This window comes from Lissotriton helveticus, chromosome 3_1 (assembly GCF_964261635.1).
Source record: "Lissotriton helveticus chromosome 3_1, aLisHel1.1, whole genome shotgun sequence".
Classification (NCBI taxonomy): Eukaryota; Metazoa; Chordata; class Amphibia; order Caudata; family Salamandridae; genus Lissotriton; species Lissotriton helveticus.
The window spans coordinates 2,072,947,078-2,072,971,627 of record NC_136061.1 but is presented as its reverse complement, the minus strand read 5'-3'; the positions used below and the strand labels follow the sequence as shown (position 1 = coordinate 2,072,971,627).

The 24,550-nt window shown below is 44.1% G+C and overlaps 1 protein-coding gene across 2 annotated transcripts in view; it reads right to left on the bottom strand.

Moving 5' to 3' along the window:
* The window catches only part of RHCG (Rh family C glycoprotein), a 401,798-nt gene that overhangs the window by 294,173 nt on the left and 83,075 nt on the right, over nt 1-24,550 (bottom strand). Inside the window, exon 1 of one of the 2 annotated variants that reach the window (XM_078683198.1) lies at nt 21,420-21,739. The exons of the other annotated variant lie outside the window; for it this stretch is intronic. Within the exon in view, the coding sequence (XP_078539324.1) occupies nt 21,420-21,603 (184 nt within the window). The 5' untranslated portion in view covers nt 21,604-21,739. Of the gene's footprint in view, nt 1-21,419; nt 21,740-24,550 lie in introns of those variants that run through there. 2 annotated transcript variants of the gene reach the window in all.

The following is a 24,550-nucleotide window of genomic DNA, read 5'->3' as shown; positions in this document are numbered from 1 at the left end:
TACTTGTGCAAAGTTGTTCTCATGCAACCTGATGATGATACTGAGAAGGTGGGGGGGTACTCCTAGCTTTTCCAGAACCTCCCATAGCTTGCCTCTGGGGACGAGGTCAAAGGCTGACCTCAGGTCCACGAAGACCATGTACAAACGTCCGCCCTCTATCGTGACCGTCTTCCAATATAGGAGAAGGAGGCGGAAAATTTGGTCCATGGTCGACGTGTTCTTCCTGAAGCCAGCCTGAAGGGGGCTCATGATGTCATTGTCCTCGACCCAGTCTATGAGGTGGTTTAGAATGAGGCGCGCAAAAAGCTTTTGGGGGACATCGATTAGGCTTATGGGCCTGTAATTAGCGGGGAGCAGGGTAGATCCCTTCTTATGGATTGGAACAATCTCTGCCCCCAGCCAAGACCCGGGGATTGGCATACCTCCTAAGATGGCATTAAAAAGAATAAGAAGGTAAGGACCCCAGATGTCCGGGTGATGCCTAAAAAGATCCCCGGGTAGCTTGTCTAGGCCTGGCGCCTTCCCCAATGGTAGATGCTCCAGGGCAGATTCCACTTCCCCCAAAGATAGTTCCATGCCAGAACCCTGGGAGCCCCGAGGCACCTGGAGGGCTACATCAGGGCAAGAATCAATGTCCTGATAAAGTACCCCGAAGTAGGCCTCCCAGACTGCGGGTGCAATATTAGGTTCAGTAGCTCTAGTGAGCTCCCCAGTCCCATTATTTACAAGGGCCCAAAATTTCCTGGAATCCCTGGCTTTTAGAGCATCATAGAGATCCTGCCAGTGGATCCAGTCCCACTCGGCCCTGGCAGTCACCATCACTGATTTGTAGTGTTTCCTGAGATCACGTACCTTAGCCTTGTTGGACCCCTCTTTTATCGCGGCAATAAGTTCGGATTTTGCTGCCCTGCAGGAGGAGGTATACCAGGTTGGAGCATGGGTCTTTTTCTTTCGAGTTGGCACCACCGGGTAGAAGACCTCAGCCAGATCCCTCACTAGGTCCTGATGTATATTACCCAGTTCCTCGTTAAATTCTGGGATCCATTCTTCTAGTACTTTCTCTATATCTCAACTACGCATGTTGACTCACTTCCCCAAACCTCTACTTTTGCCCGCTCTGCTATCCTATAGCTCTCTCCCTTCACTTCCTTTCTCCCTGTAACACTGCAGCACTTCTCCCCAACATTCATTCCCTTACTGCAAGCCTAATGTGAGTGTGTTCTCTTCTCACTCGCCCACTAGCTAGTTCTTTATATTCTTTTCACTGTCTCCTCACCTTTCTTTGACTTGTCCTCTTCATCCCTTGCCCCACTCCTGTGCCCCCTTTTCTTGCATCCTGATGCCAATCTGCTCCGTTTAAAAAAAAACAATTGTCCAAGTTCTGTCACCTCTTATTTTTTCTCTCACCATTGATTTCTCTCTTTATTTCGCACTCCATTTGCCTCTTCTCCTCACCATGGGTAGTTCCTACATTTGAGCGAAGGAGAAAGCTTCAGGTCAGAGCTGAAAAATAAAATGGTAATGAAGTTTATTTATTTCCCTTTTATTTTTCGGCAACTAACCGATCCCAAACTGAGCATCAAGATGGGGCAGGGCTATTGCTGCTAATTGGCAGCATGGTGCTGTCTGCTCAAGTTTAAAATGTACATGTCTCTTTGGCCGACTGCCTTTGGATGGCCATCCAGATGTGTATTTTAGACCCCTCTAACCCAGCTGTCTTAAGAGAAAGCAAAAGTCTCCAGTGCCCTTGTGAGCAATGATGGAGGCTGCTCCCTCAAATCCTGGCTCTGTTCTCATAATGCCATGCTTGCAGGTATGTGCCTTTAATTTAATTACAATTTTTTTTATGTCCCACCCACTCCCTCAACCTCAGGACAATTCAGCCGCTACTGCTCCTTACTCTCTTACGCTGCCTGCCCTCATTCCTTTGAAATGTTCCAACAACATCTCACCTGCCTAACCACTCCTATATTTCAATCTCCATAGCCAGCACATCTATTGCTGTGCATGTCACTCTCACTCCCTGACTGTCTCTGTCTGCCCTTCCCACAAACATTGTGTTTTCTCATTCCTTCACTCTTCTTTATTTCTTCATCCTGTATCTTTTCTCCAGTATGTCTCTGCCTTCTCCTTTGATTCTCATCTTTCCATTTGTAGCTCCCCTTTTTCTATTTATACATCTCACTATTTTTCTTCATGTATTGCTCTCCTTTACTATGGCAGTCCCATGTTTTCTCATTCAGCCAATACTTGCTAGCAGAATTTAGCTCACGATTCTGGAATTGCATTTAATATCAAAGATGCCTCTCACTAGAAGTGCAGTTCTAACTTTCATTTAGGATTTCTTGTCTCTCAGCACTGCCCACACGCTTTCTCGTTGAGCACACTCCAATTTAGTGCACTTCTGCTTTATATCCCATCCCCATCATGCACTCACTTCCATAGTGTTTGTACACACTCATTGTGCTCTCCTCTCCTGATCTCTCCGATTATGTGGTGTGCAATACTGAGATCTGCCCAGCACAATTCTCGCTCATCATATGTTCTCTCTCACCATGAGATCTTGCATCTGCTTTAGTCTTCTAAAACCTGTTTGCACCAATTCTCGTTCCATTCTGCCCTTGCCCATGTTGTGTTTCTCCCATTAAGTGCCATCTTTAGTCCCATAATGCCATTTGCCATGCTCTGTCATTCAGAAATCGTATTTCCCATCCTGAGCTCCTCCGTCTTAACCGTTGCTCTCCCATCTAGTGCTATATCCCATCATGTGCCATTCACATTCTGTGCTCTCCATTTGTGTGTTATTCTGTCATGTGTTCTTCCCAGCACTGTGAAATTCAATCATGCATTTTACAATTATATGCTCTGTTTTTACTTTCCTTGCACTCTGACTCTTCTATTCTGCACCCAAATACTGTGTGCTCTCTTTCTGTGCTGTGTGAACTTATTTTTGCCAACATGTGCTATCTCTACCAGCCTAATCCGTTGCCTCACGTGTTCCCTCATTCTATGCTCTCCAATCCTGTGACTTTCCAATGTGTGTTCTTTCTTGATGAACCATTCTTTGTTTTTTCCATCCAGCCCTCTTCTATCCAGTGCTCAATCAACATTTACTCTCTCATTCTCCGCTCACTCATCACATGCATTCAACTCTCCTGCCCTTGATTTAAGTGTTTATCTCCATCCAGCCCACTTTTATTCTGTGGTCTCCCATCACTTGTTCTTTCTGATCCATGTTTTCACTCATCCTCTGAGCTCTCATTCTGTGCACCATTCACCCTATACGCTCTCTTTCTGTGGCTGCATTTTCCCATTTTATGATACCAAAAATGTGCTGTTGCCATATGCTCACATGCATTCCCATTATTCCTTCCTATATCTCACAATTGTTTTTCAAGCTACCTTTAAAGAAGTGCACTGCAGTGCCACCACTGGTGGGCCGATGTTCAATTTTGCCAATACATTTTCTTTTTCTTGTATAATCGATTTTTATCTTAGGTCTCGCCTAGCACCTGCGCTGTCTCTACGAGACATGGTCTCCCCTCAGGAACCCATGCGCTGTCTCTTCGAGACATGCTGTATCAAGAATATGGGCTTGAAGCCCCTCCCATCTTTTCTTTTAGCTCCTCTTACTGTCCTTCGTAAATACTGACTTTTGATTGGTGAAATAGCTTACTAGCCCCTCCTTTTCAAATGTTGTAATCTCCTATACAGACTGTCACTGTATCATGGACTCTTATGCTGCATGTTATTTATTACACTTGTGAGTACTATTTTTAAGCAGTGGTTGAGCAGCGCTCGGGCTCAGCTGATTGCTGCCTTTTCTTTCTTTAGTGCACTCAGCTCCAAGCTTCAAAGTCAACCAGTCCCATTCTCTATTGCTTTTCTCCTCCTGGTTCACATTAAGAGCCCTCCTCCCACCCTCCGGGCACATTTCCCTCCCCCTGCCCTTTCCATGTGCATCAAGGGTGTTTTTTTGCCAATGCTCGCTGAGCACTCATGTCCAGCTAATGGCTGCCTTCGTCACTGGGAGTCACACTGTTCTGCGTATATTTTAAGTACTCCTCCATATCCCTCAGGTCCTTGTAACAGGAATCGCTATCCTTGCTGCTATCCATCACGTATGCAAGTCCATGCAGCTTGTTCAATAGTTTCCGGTGCTTGTGTGGGATTCCATTATTTCTGGCTGTGTCTGAGGCAGGCTTGCTCTGAGCTCCAAATGCTGTCTCTTGTTTACAGTCGCAGCTACTACGTAGTTGCAGTAGTGGGGTGGGTGAGTTAAAAGAGACATGGTGGGGGGTAAATCAGGTAACAAAAATCACTTACCTACTGGCCTGGCCGTCTGGCCGGCCACTGTCGTGTCTCCTGTGTCCTGTCCCATCCTCTTCCAGGCTTCCTGTGGGAAACAGGAAGCAGGAAGCAGGAAGCACCAGTGCTTTCAAACTCCCCGCAGCCAATCACAATGCTGCAATGCACCAACAGACTGCAAGGGATATTTGTGCATGCTCTCTCTGCTGCCTGGCCTTCGGTTCTGTCTGTTTTTGTTCGGAGATTGGGTAAATTACTTTTCAGGCTGCTTTTACTGAACCCTGGTGACTTCAGAGGATCTACATAACATGGTGTGTTTCCAGCTACAAGCAGCAAATGCATCCAGCTGTCTTTTGATCTTCACAACCTTTTGCATTAATCTGCTTCTCAAACACCCTGACAATCCAGCTTTTCCAAGGATCAAAACTGTACAGTGTCTTACTAGACTACAGCAGACATGAGCACAAGTTAGTATTGCTGTCTGTATTTTTTGTTGTTAAAGTGTTTGCTACCCCTCACTGCATATTTTGGTTTTAAGTTGGCCAAAGTACCATATTCCGCACATGTACTGTGAATGTTTCATGCATCCACAATTCGGATGTGTGCAGAAGTTATGGCTAATGTGCTGCATGGCTAAACACCCATAAGGTCCTAAAGGCAAACACATAGGTAAAAGACATTTTCATTTACAATGCCAATAGTTCTACCTCCCCCAGATAGGAGACCTAATGCAGTTTAAATGCTTGTTTGAGTCACTCTTGTGTATGTAAACTGTAGGCTTCATTCACAAAAAGAACTTTAGTAGGGGCAAAGACTTAACTCTTTGCCTAAATGTGCTTTTACTTGTATTCACTTCATGTAAGTACTCTTGGAAAACTGCACTGGTTTCCATGTATACTTCTAAGAATGTCATGTGACACAATTCTTGGGCTCTTCTTTCTGCTGTGTCAAAGAACAGACAATGGTATAGAGCACGCTCTGCAGATGCATACTTATTTTTCCTCCATGCGGAAAACACATTTTCTATTTTGACAGCCCTGTCCCTACACCCCCACCAAATGTGGGGTTGATCTATTTCTGGAGTAACTTTGAAAACATCTCCAGGATGAAAAGAGGTTGCATTTCCTTTTATGAATTTCAACAAATATTCTTGTTTGTGGGCATTTACAAACTTAGGAAACAAACAACATCTTGTAACACCCACTTCCTATCTCTTGCATGACATTTACTACGACAGATTTTGGACATCGGAGGCAGTAAATGCATTCTTTGTGAAATTCTGGTCTTTTTAACTTGTACCTGTAAATTTACATTTGCAGATGAAACAGTGTTTTCGAATAGGGCCCTTTGTCTTTAGGTTACAGTAATTCTAAGCCATTAGTACCTTTTCGTTGCCCAACAAGATTCATATTGTTCTGCAGTATGCACTAAACCTAAAAGGGGCATTTGTTGTAAACACTGCTGCCTTCATGGAAACACTCTTGTTATTCTATTAAAATTATTTGCGATGGTTAATTTAATATTTATTGAAATCAAATGACTTTCATTTAGCAGTACAAAAGAACACAAGACTTTTTGCGTGTTTTATAGATCTTAAATCTGCTTTTGACAGAGTCCCAAGAGAACGGCTCTGGATGAAACTAAAAGAGAGGGGACTTCCGCAACAACTAATCACTGCCATAGTAGCCCTCCACAACGAAATCTGGGCTAGGGTGAAGTTGGGAGATGGTAGTATTGTATCCTCCAAAATAAATATTTAGATTGGCCTCAAAACAGGGTTGCGTTTTGGCCCCAATCCTCTTTAATTTGTACCTAGCAGACTTGCAATCTTATTTGTCTAACGTAAATGGTCTTCGTCCAAAGTTGGCAGAAGACCACATACAGTATCTGCAATACGCAGACGATATTGTGGTCCTAAGCCAAACTTCGATCGGCTTACAAAGAGTCATTAACCACCTGATTACATACTTTGACCAGCAAGGATTAGAGATAAATAAGAAAAAAACAAAAGTCGTGCAATTAGCAGGACCTAATCGAGTAAAATTCACTTGGTTTGCCAAAAACAAACAAATAGAGGAAGTCAGTACATATAAGTATTTGGGGATTCGTTTGGGCCGAGATATGTCCTTCACTGTACAGAAAAGAGCAATAAAAGCAAAGGCCCAAACATTAATCTTTGCTTATAAACAATTGAAACAAAAATTGAGTTGTCCATCATACAGTCATTTCTTGAAAGTAATGGCCTCGCAACTACTTCCCGCACTTGCATATGGTTTGGAAATATGGCATGGCCGGGAATTTGAAGTATTAAATTAACTTCAGGTGAGCGTTTTCAACCTTCCGAAAAGGGCATCACCAGCACAGATTCCACTGGAATTCGGTCTACAAAATCAGGAATTCCAGCGTCAATCAGTTTTTGTAGAACTATGCTGAAAGCTTTGTTTCGTAGATCCTGGTTCACTAAACAATCTCTGCTGGATCGAAATAAAAACACAGTTTGATTTCAGAAAATCTCAGTCATGGGGCGAATACTTATGACTAGCATTGGCTGCACTAGACATACAAGAGGCATGGGATAGTAAGATGGAAAGGGTGGCATTCAATAAAGAGTGTAATAGTGCTGCAAAAAATCTGTCCCTTTTTGAAGACAATATATTATTGGTAAAACGCAAACACTCCTGGTCAGTTATAAACTCTTATGTCAACCCAAAACCGCAAGCCTACTTAGTGACACATTTTCGATTGTTCCTAAAAAGGAGTTTTATGCTGTATCGGTTTGGAGAATATGAAACCAAAGATTCGCGATTATCATGGAAAGGAAAATTCCAAAATTCAACTTTGGTGTTTATGAGGATATCATACCGAATCTTTATGTCACTTGATGTGTGTCTGTCCCATAGTGAAAGAAGCAAGAATGAGACTTTTAAAACCAATTTTAAAAGCACTTAATATACGTACTTGTAGACAAACCGTAACTTGCTGGCTGTGGGGGCAATCAATTATTTTAATCTGTCGAGGAGTTAAGCTACTCACCTGGATTGACAATCTCCTACTAATAGTGGACAATACTTTGAGATAGGCTAAAAAAGAGTTGGAAGTCCACACATGAATTGTTAAAAAATATATTTCTTGAAAATGCTTTTATACGCAATCCAATTTTTTTAATTCTGTAACTATTTTAATCAATTATTTTTATCTTCAGTGTTTTGCTTTATGGTTATGATAACCAAATTAAGTTTTCTTTGACTGAAATGACTTTCGTTTAGAGGGATGCATGTTTTCTTTATTCAACTTTTTTATATTTCTGTGACATATTCTTGCTTACAACAAAACAAAAACATAAATAACCATCACAGTAACTTGCCAAGGCCATACCTAATGAGTTTGCCAATGCGTGCTCAACAGGTTTCTGATACATTTTTCTAATATTGGTAAGGCTGGTGTAGTATATATTTTTTCAAGTTATCTCAGATAAAATTCTGAGGTTTTTTTGTGGTAACCGTTACCAGCGTACCTCTTAAAAAACCCTTACCTACAAATGGCATTTAATTCTGCTTTCTAAAAAGGAAAAGACAGACCCAGTCAAGAAAAGAGAACATTTTCCTGTTGAATTACATTAGGAGTTTACTTTTATCACAACAAGGCACACTTAGGTAAAATGCATTTGTTCAACTAGATTAAGTTTTTGCTACTTAGTGCGGCGATAATGGATCAGAATTAGTGGTTACTGCAAATCTGAGACGTTTTTGCTCGTATAGGGCTTTATTTACAAAAGCAATAGGAACGCAACGTACTATGCTTAAGTTACACTTTCACATAAGAGTCAAGTTACACCTGCTCAGGTGATTATTAAAATGTTGCTACTTAAAAAGGTGTGGCTGACATCTATCAGAAAAAACAGGCTATATGTTCATGAAACATGTAACATTGCACCTGTTTTTGATCCCTACTAGTGCACATTTTAGGGGCTCCATAAAATGCACACTCTTATGGTTGTGACTTTAGAAAATATTTTATTCTAACTGTTGGAATCGTTTTCTTTTTGCTTCAAACTGTCTTCTCCTAATATGTCAGTTGAGTCAAAGAAAACTGACTAGGGTAAATGCACTTTCCTACTCTTTCAACAAAACTCACTCCACGCTCCTTCATCTGTATCTTAAAGGTGCAAAATAGCGCAGTAAATACATTTCCAGTTGTTTGAGAAAACTCACTGAGCTGACGTTGAAAGAGTGCATAGTTTACAATGTATTCGAACATTCCTTTGACATACCCTTAGGAATGCCCACAAGTCTAAAGTACATAAAAAATAAGAGATGGGAATGGTGGCGGGAAGGCGTACGAATTGTTTGGATTACTGGACGCTGGCAAAACAGCTTAAGCTGTCAATAGGCCACCACTAGATATGACCTGAAAATACCAGTGATGGTCAAATTAGACATCGGAAGAGATGTGCTAAGGAAGAGTTGACTGAGTGGCCTTATTATGAGTTTTGGCGGTCCTGGACCTCCATGAAAAAGGTGGCAGTGAGACAACTCAAAATATGTTCGACGGTGCCGCTGAAGCACTGCTCGCATATTTTGGCCTCAAACCGCTGCCAGACCACCGCAGGATCCAGGATCCACGGTGGTAGCAGTGGTTTAGTGGCGGTCTGACCACCACACTTATAATACTGCTGGCGGTCCCTCAATGTGGTGGTGGTAGACCGGCCACCATGACTACAGCTGTTCCAGGGACCACCGTAGTCTTAATAAGGCCCTTAGAGTTAGTTAAGCAGATGAAAAAAATTGGAGAATGTTTGAATGTCTAGTTTAATGGCAGAGAGGGGAGGTCTCCCAAGGTTGCTGTTCTACCGTCAAGAAGGGACCGGTGTTTGGACAGAAACTGTGGTTAGCAATAATGGTTTCAAGGTATTCTGAAAAGAAATCCCTTTTGGAATTCTTCCCATGTTGTTTGCGTGCTGGGCATTGTTGTCTAGTGAGGCCGAGGCAAGCTGCTTCTGGTTTCACTAGATGGCGTATGAGTGTGCAGTTTGGGCGTGCAAGCTGCGGCCTGAGGGTAACACATTTTTATTCTTAGGTCTAAAAGGTTGGGGAGTCTCAGCGTGGGCAGAGGTGGTGAGGATGCTGTGACAAACAATCTATGGCAGTGATAGATGGTAATGAGATTCTTAAACTGGACGGGGCAGGAATGCAAGACGGTTTGCCTGTGTTTGTCCTGTGGTTGTGGGTGGTTGAAGGGTGGGTTGTGCTTCATACAAATGGAGCCAAGACTGCAGAGCTGAGTACACGGTAGGTAAAGAGAGAAGAGAGGGTGAAGAGTACAGCAGATAGCAAACACGCAGGGATTGGGCTGACTGGGGAAGAGAATAGGTGACCAGGCAGGCGCATGGAAGGTCAATTCGTCATCACGTGCCGACCATTGTCATTGTGATATATTTTACACGTGTTGAAAATCCACGATTTCCCACGGAATGTTGCTAATGAGATAATTACCACAGTCGATTATTGTGTGAAAATGCAAGACATCTATCATTGTGTGGTGAAAATTAAATACAATTTAAATTGCATAGCCATTTTAAGCCAAAGAACCACAAGTCACTCTATTATGTGCATTCCTGGAGGTAGATCTATGCGAATCTAATCCCAGCCTGACGCAATGGAGGTGGGTTCACAAGCAGGCCCGGCCTTTGAGGACCAGAGTGTATGTAAGAGAGGAGTTGAAGTTGTTCTTTACCATCATGCAAAGTCTATTTGACCCTTTACCTTTCTTACTCTCAAATGTAGCACGGGTTCCACACCTGCACTGTAAACCCGCAGCCATTTTAAAATTCCTTTATACCAATTCTCTCTTAAGACAGAAAAACTTGTCGCACTATATAGGTCTTACATATTTTACGCGTCGCTGTATTTTCATGGGTAGGTAGGTTGCCTATACACGGATGTATTAGCCCATTACTGGAATCCGCTATGTCTATTATATAATGCTTTCATTTGTTAGTTAACCCCTTAATTGCTGCCGTCGGCCAACGGTCGTCACGGCCACTACCTCCCCAGTGCTGCGTGCGACCGCTGGACGTCCAGTTCAGCACCGGATAATGGACAGCGCAGCACTGGGGAGGAATTTACAACGCTCCTAAGGAGTTAAAATGAGTCTAACCAAATAACTTTTATTTTGTTCCTGTGCATCGTTGTTTCAAAGGTTCACTGTCGCTTGTCAGAGGAGGAATGGCGTGAAATATATCAGCGTTCATGACAAATTAGAATTGAATATATTGCCAACCTCAAAGTAAAAACTCCCAGACTTTGAAGGCGGAACCAGGAGAGGTGAGGCCTCAAGCCTATTACCTCCATAGCCACAGACTGATTTGCATATGACTGTCATGGTGAGCAAACAGAAAAGGGATTTCACCTAGATCTCTTGACTGTGGATGAATGTTTGATTTGTTCTGCATTTTGACCATCATTTGTGTGTCTTTTGGTAATAGTATTACCAGCATGACAGCAGTGTCATAATGCTATTACCTTTTGTTGCCCTAAGTGGGAAGGGTATGCCCAGACTTGGGTCCCATGCTCACTGCGCAACTGGATTCAAGCTAGCCTGGCTGATGAGGGGTGAAACCCCGAAACCGGTCCCAGAATGCTTGTTTCCGGTCCAGGGAAGACCTGGCTTCGCAGTTCTGGCTGGATTATTCCCATGCGGATTAGGGTCAAGACTGATTTACATATGGCTTGGTCCAAAGTGGGGTAGTATGGGGAGCAAAAGAACAATGGATTAAACACAGGTCTGTGTGACTGAAGGTGAATGTATGCTTTGTTCAGCATTCCCTCCATCATTTGTTCCTTTTGCTTTTGTCACCCTAAGTAGGAAGGGTATGCCCAGACGTGGGTCCCGTGCTCACTGTGCCACTGGATTCGAGCTAGTCTGTCTGATAAGGGTTGATTCCCAGAAACCGATCCCAGGATGCTTGTTTCCTTTCAGGGAGGACCTGGCTTGGCAGTTCGGGATGGACTGTTCCCATGTGGAGCAGGGTCAAGGCTGATTTTCATATGACAGGGTCCAAACTGGGATGGTGTGGTGAGCAGAAGGACAATGGATTAAACCCAGATCAATGAGACTGGGGGTGAATGTTTGCATGTTTCAGCATTCCTTCCATCATTTGTTCGTAATGCTATTACCAGCATGATAGCAGCGTTGTGATTGGTCTGAATGGCCTTTTTTGCCGCTCAGTTAGTGTTTGTGAGCCTGGGACCATTCTTCACTGAGCTGTGCAAAATAGCCACGTGGATAAATGCTAAATGTGGCTGACGGTTTCGTCGTCCTAAGACGGCCGGCCAAACCGTCATGCGCAGAAGCGTGGAGAAGCGTGGCTTAGTGGTTAGAGGCGGCAGACCCAGAAACTGAGATTGACAGTGGACCAGGGTTCGATTCCCCGCCTCGGCGGGTCTCGGACCCAAAAATTCCACGGACTCGACAATTCTCGCTCTGGTGCCTACTCAACTCATGGGGTCACACTCTGCGACTCTGGGCAATAGCTTGCTTAATCTCCACTACGGCCCCTCGCGGCGGGATGCCTGGCTTTCACCTTGTGGACACCCTGCCGGGGTTTCTCACAGGGGAATACCAGGACGGGTTCCCTAAACAAGCGCCGGGACGCTTACGGGCAGCTGTGCGCTTTACAAGTCCAACACATTTACATTTACATTTACTTATGGTGCCCATCACTCCTCCTCCCTACTGGCTGCTGCTGTCCGTCGGGAAAACAAAGCCCCACTCCGGCTCAGTACTGAAAAATAAAATGATAATAACATTGTGTTATTATAATTTTATTTTTCCTTCTTGCACTGCTCAGAGAGCAGTGGGGTGATTAAAGCCATGTGACGTTACTTCCTAGGAAGATTAAAGGTCAAAGGTAATATGATGTTACTTCCTGTGACATTGTTAAGGCCAATGGGTATATGTTGTCACTTCCACCACCCCCAGCATTTTGATGAATTGATGTTCATGCTTTGCTTCCTTGTCTCAATAAAGCCCTCCTAACTCCCATCAGCCATTCCCTTTCCTACATATACCTTAACACCATTTCTCACGGCCAAGAATAGCTACAAATGTAGTTCCATTTGCATTTGTGTTTGAAATATTCCCTTGACTATTCACCATGACCCTACCAGGTTTATGCTCTTTAACATCTGAAGAACCTGCTGACTTCTCTCCTTTCAGGTGGCTGATTCCCAGATCAGCACCCTGATAATGAGAATGCAGGACCATTGCAGCAACACAGCCATTCGAACACCAATGTCCATTTTATTCACACACAAGAACATAATCAAATGCACCGTATTTACAGGATACTGTGCACTCATGTCCTTTCAGCCGGCACGAAAATTGCAGCTGTGCACCAAAGCATGCAATCTTGCACCATGGTGCAATGATGTCTGTGTTGTTGGTTTGATTCTTTTTGTCCCGTGCAAAAAAACAATGACGAGAAGGGTTTTCCTCGAACTATGCAGAATGCACCACATGTGGAAAGAGGAAAAAATGAGGAGAAATGTAAACATTTCTCCTCGTTGCACCTGCTCTGGGGAGGCATACGTTGTTGGTGCTGCCCCTCATTCATATTATGCTATAAATCTGGTGTAGTGTCTAAATCCATGGGCGTTGCGTGGGAAAACCCACAGCAACACTCATGGCATGCCTCCCTGAAGCAATGTAAGGTAAACACAGCCTTATCTAAAAGGCCGTGAGAAGCCACTTAGAGTGGCTTTATGTGGCCTTGTAGAAATGGACCTGCAATGTGCGCCACTGGAGCGTCAAAAGATGTGACGTCTGGTGGCGCATCAGGGGGATGGAAATATGCCCCAATGACTGTAAATACCTATGCATGCCTTTTTAATTATGTACTTAATGTGTACCTGAAAGTATCACTCGCCAAACTCCAGATACACACTATCCTCTATGAAATCCATACCAAGTACTAATTTAATGCACAGCAATCACAAAACAAGACCCAGATTGACTAACATTCACGCAATGCATTGCATAAATGGGAAATCATTTGCACAGCACCACATTCAGCAAGTTTAAAAAATATATCTTCTTTCAGTTATTATATACAACTCTACTCGAAACTATTGGAGCACTTTACATTAGCACCGGTTACATTACACAAGGACACTTTCATTTTTTGTAGGCACAGGAAGATTAAGTGATTTGCTTAGAATCACAGGATGTTGAGCGGCGCCCAGACTCGAATCCTGTTCCCTACTTCCAAAGTCGGTAGCTCTGGCCGGTACACCACATCCCCTACTGCCATTGATCTCATCGGCCGCTCTTATAAAGCAATTTTAGGACGATGCAAAGTGTTGTGGAATGCCTCACCGGTGCATGACTTGGGAAAGCACTCAAAGATCCTATCACACCTGCAGTAATTCGTATGCGTGCGTGCTCAACGGAGTACATATTTAAGTCTGCTCTGGAAAAATCTGCTCTGGAAACAGGCTTATTACCTGCGAAGCCAAGGTTGAGCGGCGTGCTTGCAAGCACTGGGCCAACCTAATAAAACGAGCAGGGAATTAACAAGCAGCGTTCACATCCTGATACCATCGCCACTTAGCTGACAAGCGGACCGGCAGCAGCAACCGGCTCCAAATTGTCCGAGACCCACACGAGTGGTTTTAGAAGTTAAAATAGAGTCTGTTCTTCCCTCCACTGCTTGGGCGCGTGACTGTAGCATCCAGGCAGATCGGGCATTTCGTTAGTTATGTTTTATTTTTCGATTGTGCTGTATTTCTTGGCATTAAGAGATTTGCCTGGATTTGCAGTACTAGTCGCTGGCTCGGTTGATGAAAATCCCCACTTTACTAGCTGGCCCATGGGCCAGGCTTCTATTGCTGCTACAGGTGCAGGGGCCCCGGGGCCCAGACGCCTGGGGGGCCACTGCACCCTGACAATTGCTGTATTCTAGGGTTCAAACAACGGCCGGTGTGCCCATGACACACCAGCTACGCCTACGCCAATGCTAGCTGCTGCCCTGCCACACAACGTTGCGGCACACAAGGGCATTCCTGACATTTCAAAGGGCTGAGTTCATATTTTGGACGGAACAGCTTTGACAAATGTGCTTTTTTTCTGAAAGAAGTGGCTGTACCGAAAGAGGCTATTTACGCCCAAAAAATGACATATACCTCGTTACCAGCAGTGCTTCTGAATTTTCTCAGAAAAAAAACCTCCCGCGATTGTGCACTAACGGGTAAATGCATTGACTCCAGGTGTGCGGGTTAGAGGCGCTACCGCTGTACACGAATTTTGTTGAACGATGATTTCGGAGCAGCGGACACTGCCAAGTTGCAAAAGGTACGCATATATCTAATTCGATCTACAAAAAGCTTTAACAACATGAAATCTACCTTACTAACATGCAAAAAAATTTAGAAACTGAGCGCATACTTTTTTTATCCGTATGTTGCAAGATATTATTGCTTTAGCCAAAAAACATACCTGAGTGCCTTATTTAGAGCTTGGAAGCCCCACCTTACTACGAGTGCAATAGAATAGTTAAGCCTTCCTGCAACAAAGATTCACCCTGCCGAATACAGTGCTGTATTGACTGAACTGCCCCGCCAATGGCATTTATTAAGTAGTATGTTGTACAGAACGTCCCTTAAATAAAAGAATGTCAATGGGAGCAGATAATCAGAATAAATAAGGCGGGTGGGGAGGAGTGTGTGTGTGTCTGCGTGTTTGTGTGTCACTGTGTAAGGGGTGAGACTCTGTGGAAACTATTCCAGCATTGTTGTTTCAAGCAGCAGCCGGATTCAGCAATAATAAAGACCGAGGTATTGTGCAATATATGCGCGCAGATATCCCGCGTGACAAAAATCTCAACAAGGTGTGCCTTTCGGACCTCTTCAACCTTGAACGGGTCACCGATTTTGTAAAATACACAAGTACTGGCAACATTTTGGAACTTGAAAAACGTGCTGTTTCATTTATTTGCACTTCAGTTACGAGTATCATTATTTTCCGTTTGACAGCAATTTTCAAAACTAATATTACTGTATATTTAACCGCGCACATTCTTTGGTAAAACTGATGGTTTTGTTATCATTGACATTTTTGACTGCTAATAAAGTTCAAGCAAAATAATCTGTCATTATTTAAAAATGTATACATCATCAGATAGAGGTCCCAATCGACAAATAAAAGTGTGAACCGCTCCTTTTTTGTTGGCTGCCTGACATGGGTGCAGGTTTATGGGCGATTATCAGACTTTCTGTTATTCACAACTCTTTTTCAACTTACACCTGGAAGCCACGCCAGCTTCAGTTCGCCACGCGTGCTTCAGTAAACGTTTTGTAAAGTCCTGGCTATGTCTATGCATTGGCATTTCTGCCAGTGTAAATGTACCAGGGCTTCAAAGACGCATGCAAGATCAGCGCACAACTGCATTTTATTGTTTCGTATTTGAGAAAAAAAATCCATGTGGAGAAACCCTCTCCTTCCACCCCCCAAAAATGGGAGGATATTCGGTTCATCACCTTCCCACCCTTTGACAGGATTGACTTCGTCCTTTGAAATGAGTAAATGTTTGGTAATTTCTGGGATGTGAAATGTTTGTCGGGGAATATAGGGATGCTTACAAAACTCCCATGTTGGTGGGTTTTCACGAACTTCCAAGTTTCACTTAGTGTGTGATTTGGTCCAATGTATTAATGCCCAATTGTGGGGTACCATCACATGGGAGTTGAAGGTGTTACGACTCCAAGCTCATCTATTCTAAATTCCTCGCAGTTATAGAGCCAGCCATGTATGCTTCTAAATGTGATTTAGGTGCACAATAGTTTTGGGACAAGCACTGGCAAAGCTACTAGGTCTCACCTATGCAAGAGAAATTGGTTTTGGAAATGTGTTTTAGCCATGCTGTACACCAGTGTGGCTGCTGTTAGCATGGCTAAAAGTCAGTGGCATGGAGTGGGGTGGGGTAGATTGTAGCGGGGTAGATTGGGGTAGAGTGGAATGGGATAGATTGCAGTAGAGTGGATTGTGGTACATTGGCATAGAGTGGATTAGGGGTAGAGTGGGATAGAATGGAGTGGGGTGGATGGAGGTGGAAATGAGTGGGGTGGATTGAGTGGGGTAGATGTGAGTGATGACGTTGGATAGATTGGCATGGTAGATTGATTGGAGTAGGGTAGATTGAATTAAGGTAGATTGGGGTGGAGTGGGGTAGACGGGAGTGTAGTAAATTGGGGTAGATTAGTGGGTTTATTGAGTGGAGTAGATAGGAGTAGGATCGATCGGGTCGATTGGGGTACAGTGACGTGGGATTTATTGTGGTAGATTGGAGTGCGGAAGATTGTGGAAGAGTGAATGGAAAATATTGGAGGCAGATTTTAGGAGGGTGATTTTAGTGAAGGAGGATAGATTGGAGTGGAGTGTGGTAAATTGATTGAGTGTAGATTGGAATGTAATGGGATAGATTGGGGTTGTTTGGAGTGAAGTAGATTGGGGTAGAGTGGGATGGGGTAGATCAGAGTGGTGTAGGGTAGATCAGAGTGGTGTGGAGTAGATTGGAGTGGGGTGGAGTTGGGTAGAGAGGGGTAGATTTGGGTAGAGTGGGATAGATTGGAGTAGATTAGAGTGTAGTAGATTGAGGTAGATTAGATTGGAGTAGGGTCAATTGGAGTGGGGGTGTGGTTTAGATTGGAGTGGAGTGGACTAAATTTGGATGGAGTGGGCTTCAATGGTGTGGAGTGGGGTAGATAGATGAGGAGTGGGCGTAGATTGGGGTAGATTGGAGTGGAGTAGAGTGGAGCAGGATGGGGTATAGTGGGATGTATTGGGTTGATTGGAGTGGAATGGGGTACATTGGGGAGAGTGGAGTGTGGTGGATTTGGGGTAGATTTGACTAGATCGGGGTAGATTATGGTAGACTGAAGTGGGGTATGTTGGAACGGGGTGGGGTAGATTGGAGTGGAGAGGAGTAGACTGGAGTGAAGTGGGATAGATTAGGGTGGATATGGGTAGACTGGGTGAATTAAAGTAGGATTCATTGGAGTGAAGTGGGGTAAATTGCAGTGTAGTGGTGTAGATTGGTGGGAGACAGATAGAAGAGGGGTAGTTTGGAGTGGGGCAGATTGGGGTAGATTGGAGTGGGGTGTGGTAGTTTGGAGTGGAGTTGGATGAAGTGGTGTGGGGTAGATGGGGTGTGGTACTTTGAAGTGGGATAAAGAGGGATAGATTAGAGTGGTGTAAATTGGGCTAGGGTGGGATATAATGGAGTGAAGTAGATAGGTGTGGAGCAGATTAGGATGGATTGGAGTTGGGAAGATTGGGATTCGGTAGACTGAAGTAGGACAGTTTGGGTGGAGTAGGGTGGGGTAGATTGGAGTGGGTGGAGTGGGTTAGATTGGACTGTAGTGGGGTAAAATTGAGTGGCGTGAGGTTGATTGGAGTGGGGTAGATTGGGTGGGTGGATTTGAGTGGGTAGATTGGAGAGGGGTAGATTGAGGTAGGGTAGAGTGGGGTAGGTTGGAGCGGCATAAATTGGGGTACACTGGAGTGGATATGGATAGATTGGAGTGGAGTAAGAATGATTGGGGAAGAGTGGCGTGGGGCAGATTGGAGTGGAGTAAAGTGAGGTTGATTAGGGTGGACCGGAGCAGGGTAGATTGGAGTGGGGTAGATTGAAGAGGGAGGATTGGCGTGGGGAAGTTTGTAATGTGGTAGATTGGAGTGGAGGGGTAGATTGGAGTGGAGTGGGGTAGGTTAGAGTGTCATAGAGTAGGGTGGGGTAGATTTGGGTGGGGTGGATTGAGGTAGATTGAGGTAGAATGGGCTAAATTGGAGTGGAACAGATAGGAGTAGATTGAGGTGTGGTAGATTGAGGTGAGGTTTTATTGGGTGGGGTAAATTAGGGAAAGGTAGATTGTATTAGGCTAGATTTGGGTGTGGTAGATTAGGGAGGGGTAGATTGGAGTAGGGGAGATTGGGGTGGTGTAGATTAGGGAGGGGTTGAATGGAGTGGAATGGATTGGACTGGAGTGGGTTAGATTGGAGTGGGGTAGATTTGAGTGGAATGTGGTAGATTAGGGTGGGGTAGATTTGGGTAGGGTGGCGTGTGGTAGAGTAGAGTGGAGTAGATTGGAGTGGAGTCAAGTAGATTAGAGTGGAGTAGATAGGGGCAGATGGGAGTGGGTTAGATTGGAGGGTAGTGGGGTAGATTGTGGTAGATTGGAGTGAAGTAGATTAGAGTGGGTTAGATTGTAGAGGGTGTGCTAGATTGGAGCTGAGTGGAGTGTGGTAGATTAGATTGGAAAGGAGTTGGATAGATTGCAGTGGAGTTTGGAGTGGGGTAATTTAGAGTGGAGTGGGGTAATTTGGACTGGAGTAGATTGGAGTGGAGGGGGAGGTTGGGGTGGAGGCGGGAAGTTTTGAATGGAGTCAGGTAGATTGGATTGGAGTAGATTGGCATAGGTTGGAGTGGGGCACAGTGGGTTAGACTGTGGTGGAGTTGGGTAAATTGGAGTGGAGTGGTTTGATTGGGTGTACTTTGGAGGGGTGGATGGGGTGGATTGAGGTAGATTGGAGTGGGCTAGATCATAATAGATTGGAGTGGAGCAGTGAGAACTGGGAGATTGGAGCAGTTTGGGGTAGATTTGAGTGCAGTGCAGTAGATTGGGGTAGAGTTTAGTAGATTGGAGTTGTGTAGGGTTGATTGGGTTAGCTTGAGTAGAGTAGGGCAGATTGGAGTTGAGTGAAGCAGATTGGTGTGGAGTGAGGTAAATTGTAGTGGAGTGGGATGGGGTAGATTTGATCATAGTGGAGTAGATTAGGTAGATTGGAGTGGGGGAAATTGAGGTAGATTAAAGGGAGATATATTGGAGTGAGGTAGGTTGGAGTAAGGTAGATTGCTGCTGGGTGGAGTAAATTGGGGTGGGATAGATTTGAGTGTGACAGCATAGATTGGAGTGGACTGTGGTAGATTGGAGTGGAGTGGGGTAGATTAGGTGAAGTTTGTTTGACTGGAGTGCAGTAGCTTGGGGTAGTTTGTAGTGAAGTGGAGTGGGATAGTTTGGAGTGGGCTAGATTGGAGCAGATTGGAGTGGTTAGAGTGGAGTGGGGTAAGTGGTGTGGAATGGAGAGGCACAGAGCAGAGTGGCGTGTTGTGCTATGGAGTGAGTTGCATAGACTGGAGTGGCGTGGAGTCAAGTGGTATGTTGTAGAGTGTCTTAGAGTGAAGGGGTGTGGAGTAGCATGTTGTGGAGTGGAGTGTCATAGAATGGAGTGGTGTGGCATAGACTGGAAGGGCATAGAGTGGAATGAAGTTGTGTAGTGTGGAGCATGCATGGTGCGGTAGCGCACAGAGCTTGACATTTGACCTCTGCCTTTGAATGCCCAGCAAATGTGACCAGATAAGAACAACATTTAAAGGCCTGATTACAGAAAGTGAGTTTGTGGAATAATATAGTTAACAAGGTTTGGGCAACGGGAGGGACAAACTCAAACTGGACAGCCTAAAACAAATAAAGCCAGCAAATAGAAAGCCAGAAAAAGTGAGTTGCAAACCCAAAATTCAGTGGTCATCAATAGGCCGAATGCGTTCCCAGGGAAGCTTTCAGAGTGCCCAGAAGAAGTTGTGAGCAAACAGACAGCTGCGCTGTCTGGTAGGCTTTGACCTAAAAAGAAAATGTTCTGACTCCACAGATAATAACTTAGCTTCAAGGGGTTCAATTCACAAAGGTATTTGTAAAAGTTGTGAAACTGCAGTCTACAGTAAAAGGTGTGCATCATGTATTAGTTGTTTATTTTTGAGATACAAAAGCCCCATAGCAGTTTTTTGTTCTTAACAGAGGGAAGATAATAATAGCGCGTACGAACCCTTTTCCGAAAGTAGTCGTATGCAAAATTCATGTCATTTGCTTTTGCCTTTTAATGCAACATTTTGGGACAACTTAATCAAAATTGTGTATAATTTCACGAAATGCAACTCCATCATTTAGCACTAGTGTGACCGCAAATGCTTCCTCGAATTAATTTTTGACACAAGGGCATTTTTTACGCTCATAAAATTGCATGGAAAACTCAATTGCTTGAGAACACGAGACGTTCGTTTTCTGGTTGTTCATGTTGTTCTTATGCCTTCGTGCTATAATGTTGCCACATATGGTGGCATGATTACACAACGTGGCCTATTGGCATAATTTAAGGAGGGTTGCATAACAAGCACATCGCGAAATTCTTGAAACGACGTACTTTATGCCGCCATAATTGAAATTTCGCAGGATGCTTAATCTATACTCCAGAGACACATGGGAGTAGTTGATGAGGTTTCACACTCTATTTATACACATACTCAAACCTTTTGCATTAGTTTTGAGTGGGTAAATCAGCAGAGAAAATTCCTTTGAAATATTGGAAGCCTAAGCGAACATAATACCAGATGTATATTGGTCACATTTCACTATAAAAACGGATGCATTCTACATAATATTTTTTTTAAGAATTGTATCTTTGAACATTAGAATGAATTCTATTTTCAAGAAGAGTGGGATGCCTCAGCAATGGGTAGTATGTGTATAAATCACTCCGTGGGGAGTGCAATTCCTCCCGCGGCTGTAGCTCATTACCCTGTACAGTAAAGTAACTAAACGAGTTGTTTCATAAGGACCCTTGCTTACAGACCTCTTCCTATTTCCTTCTACTCATTCCTCCAATACGCTTAAATGGAATCTCCTGCCCTGACACTTCCCTCCAAATAATTTTTAACCTTCATGGACCTCAAAGGGATCACCCTCCAAACCACACACCTCCACCCTTCGTGGAGATTCAAAGGGGCTGAAATGTATGACTTAGGTGATCAAAAACATTTATGATTTGGACACTGGAATTTTTGGGAAGTGGCGGGGGCAAAGAGAAGAAAAACCCAACCCCTTGATATTTCATCAGGAAACTAATACAATTTCCCCAAACAGCACTCCTCTGAATCTTTCAGATATTTCCTATTTTAGATTGTTGCTTGGAAATCAGTACCACTCATGCACTAGAATGCAACGCACGCTAAATGTGCACTCGCGTTCCCACCTCACCTGAGGAGTTTAAAAAACTGCACTTACTTGGGTATGTCTTATAAAATTCGTTGTTGATATCGTCGAGTTTATTTTGTGTTGCATACAACCTCCACGTAGGATCGGTATATAAATCATATCGAACAAAGATCCCGAACAGAATTATCATTGCAATCTGCCAGATGAAGCAGACGAGCGGCAGCCGCAAGCGCATGTTCGTGTTCCACAGCATCGTAGCTATATCTGTTGCTGCAAATACTCTACTGGCAACCTAACAGATCCAGCTGAACTTGTTAAAGATCAAGAACATCAAAGTTCGCTCTTGACAAATGCCTGGATTTTCTTCTTGCAAACAAAGGCAGTTGTGAAAGGATAACGCAGACAGGTGCAGGTCTTTCCATGTACCAGCCTCCTTCACCCTTTATAGGTTGGTACCTTTAGGGGGGTGTGACTTCTGGTGGTGTCATTTACCTTCAAGTCCTACACCTTTCTCTCTTCTGAGGGGTGGAGTTTCTGCATCAAAAGCATGTTACTTTGTTTTCTGGTCATATGATAACAGTTGCTGTTGTTGCAGTGTTCACAGCAGAGTATTTTGCATTGCATACTTCAAATGAACCAAGTAAAAATAAGAGCTTAAATCAGCAACTGTAGGAAGTCGTAGTAGTGGTTGTTTAACAATATTTTTTAAAGACATTAAGTGCGGTTTCTTGACAAGAGATCAGCACTTCCAGCATACATCTTTGAGCTCAGACGTATACATAAAAACGACAGTAAATGTTATGCTATGCTTATGTGATGTTATGCTTATGTGCTACTATGCTTGTGTGATTATGCTCTCTTGCAATTATGCTACGTTATGCTGTCATGTTTTGTTTGTGTTGTCATGTTATTTTGTGCTATGTTGTTATTCAATGCGACGTTAGGTTTTGTTATATGTTGCCATGTTATGTGTTGTGTTTTCATATGTATAATGTTGTGTTGGCATGTTAGGTTGTGTGTTATGTTATGATGTGTCAACCTTGTAGCGAATTAGCTACCACGTGAAACCTTCCACTGGCGAAGCCAGCTAGGACTTTTGAATTTGTGAATATATTTTATTGCATTTCGTATGAGCACAGCATTTGTTCAATGTCCACATCCAGCCTCTAAGTGTGCTAATGGTGAGTATAGTGAGAGACGTTGTTACAGACCAGTGCCATCCCATTCGGTCAACATATAATCAACTGGGCAGCACAGCACTGCATAGAGATAGACATTTAACATGGCAATGGTTATCAAGCAACATTAGATTCATCAACCCAGTCCTAAACGAACCCAGTTCCCTCCCCCCTCCAATCCCTGGTTCCCCGTGGTTTTAAATGCTATATGAAAGGAAGGTAACCAAAGTTTCAAAGTGGGTGCTAAAGCTTCAGGCTAGTTGTTTTCCCCCGGTGTGCATGTTCCTGGTGGCCGACTCATGGCCCGCATCAGTCAATTGGAATGTTTGAAGGCAGGGGTCCATACAAGCGTGGCCGGGATCTCCCGGTTCAGTGGATAGCTAAGTGTTCAGAGGGGGGCGTCAGGCTCACATAAAGTATACTCCTCCCTCTTGCTTCTATCAGATTGCCCCAAGGGACCCTCTGCCCTTTTTAGTATCTCTGAGGAGGGCGCCGTTCTCATATTCCTCCCAGTCAAGGAGATCAGCCCCCCACCGCTCCACTTGGTGGCCCGCAGATGTCTTCTATTGGATCATTATGCAGCGTTTAGCCAAAATCAGTGCCAGATCACTAAACCTAGATGCTGGCTTCTTCTTGGCTGGGCAGGGGTAGAGCCCTAGCACACATGTCATAGGAGATAGGAGATAAATCTATAATGTGGTCAGTGACATAGTTCAAAATTGGAAGCATCTCAGTCCAACAGGGAGTTAGGAGCGATCACCCTACACATGTACATCACCGGAACCTGTAAACTACATCTGGGGCTTGTATGGGAAACATGTGGAAAAAAGGTTTTAAGTCTACCGGGTGTGACTAAAACATGCTTCCCATTCATCTTTGAGAGGGGTAAGCAGGTGGGTCAGGTCAGCTCTTAGTGTTTGATATAGCCCCAATTTGTCTCTTTGTGTGTTCGCAGATGAGCAGAGAAACTGGTAGCCTTAGTGCATCAGGGGTTCTGCACCCACCTCTCTCAGTGCTTCTGGATAGCCACCATCATGGAGCCATGCAGTAAAAGCTGCCCTGCCTGGATGTCGGATTCCTCCCTCAACTCTTCAAAGGGTAGGGATTCGCCATTACAAAACAGAGTACTAACAGTTTCGACCCCCCTTTCCACCTATGCCTGTAGTCCCCTCAAATTGTCCCTGAGCAGGAATGCAGTTAAGAATTCTAAGGAAGTGTTGGGGAATACAGAGCAGTTGTATATGTCTTCTGCTGGGACCTAGCCCAGCAATGTCTGATTGCCTTCAGGTTGCTGCGGCTTCCGATATTGGTTCACTTTTGGTCTAGTAGAAGAGTAATCAGTAGGTCTAAAGCTGGGGTGTTGGTCGAAGCCACCACAGCCACCCCAGCCCACACATCCTGTAGCCACCATTACCAGATACCATTGCAGCTGGGCAGCCAAATAGTATGTTTCAAAGTCCGTAGACCCAATCCTCCATCTGTCACTATGTGCAATCATTAAGTTTGTGCCACCGTCGCCTGCCTTTATCCCAAATCAATTCCTTTTCCTGAAACTTGCTTTGAGAGACAACTACTGGCACCATTACAAAGTACTGAAAAAGGCGGAGTAGGGCTACCATTTTAGCGATCGCAATCTGACCGATAACCTTGATTGGGAGGGTTTTCTAAACAGGCTCTGATGGCTGCACCAATATTCCCCTCTAGAATGTCAAGGCTGTCTCTGTAAATAAGAACCCACAGTATTTTATCAATGTCAACTCCCAGATCATTCAGAGAGTGATAGAGATGACATCAGGGGAGGACCTAATGGGAATTAGGCTAGTTTTGAGCTAATTCATGCACAGACCTTAAACGTCCCTGAAAACACTGAGCAGTTGCGCTGCCTTCCCATGGTCCATTCTCTTGTCTTTAAGGAAAAGCAGAATAGTATTGGCATACAGGGAGATATATTTAGTGACGCCTCTGATATGTATTCTTGCTCTTCACACCGGTGGTTCAGCTGCTAATGCAAACAATAGTGGG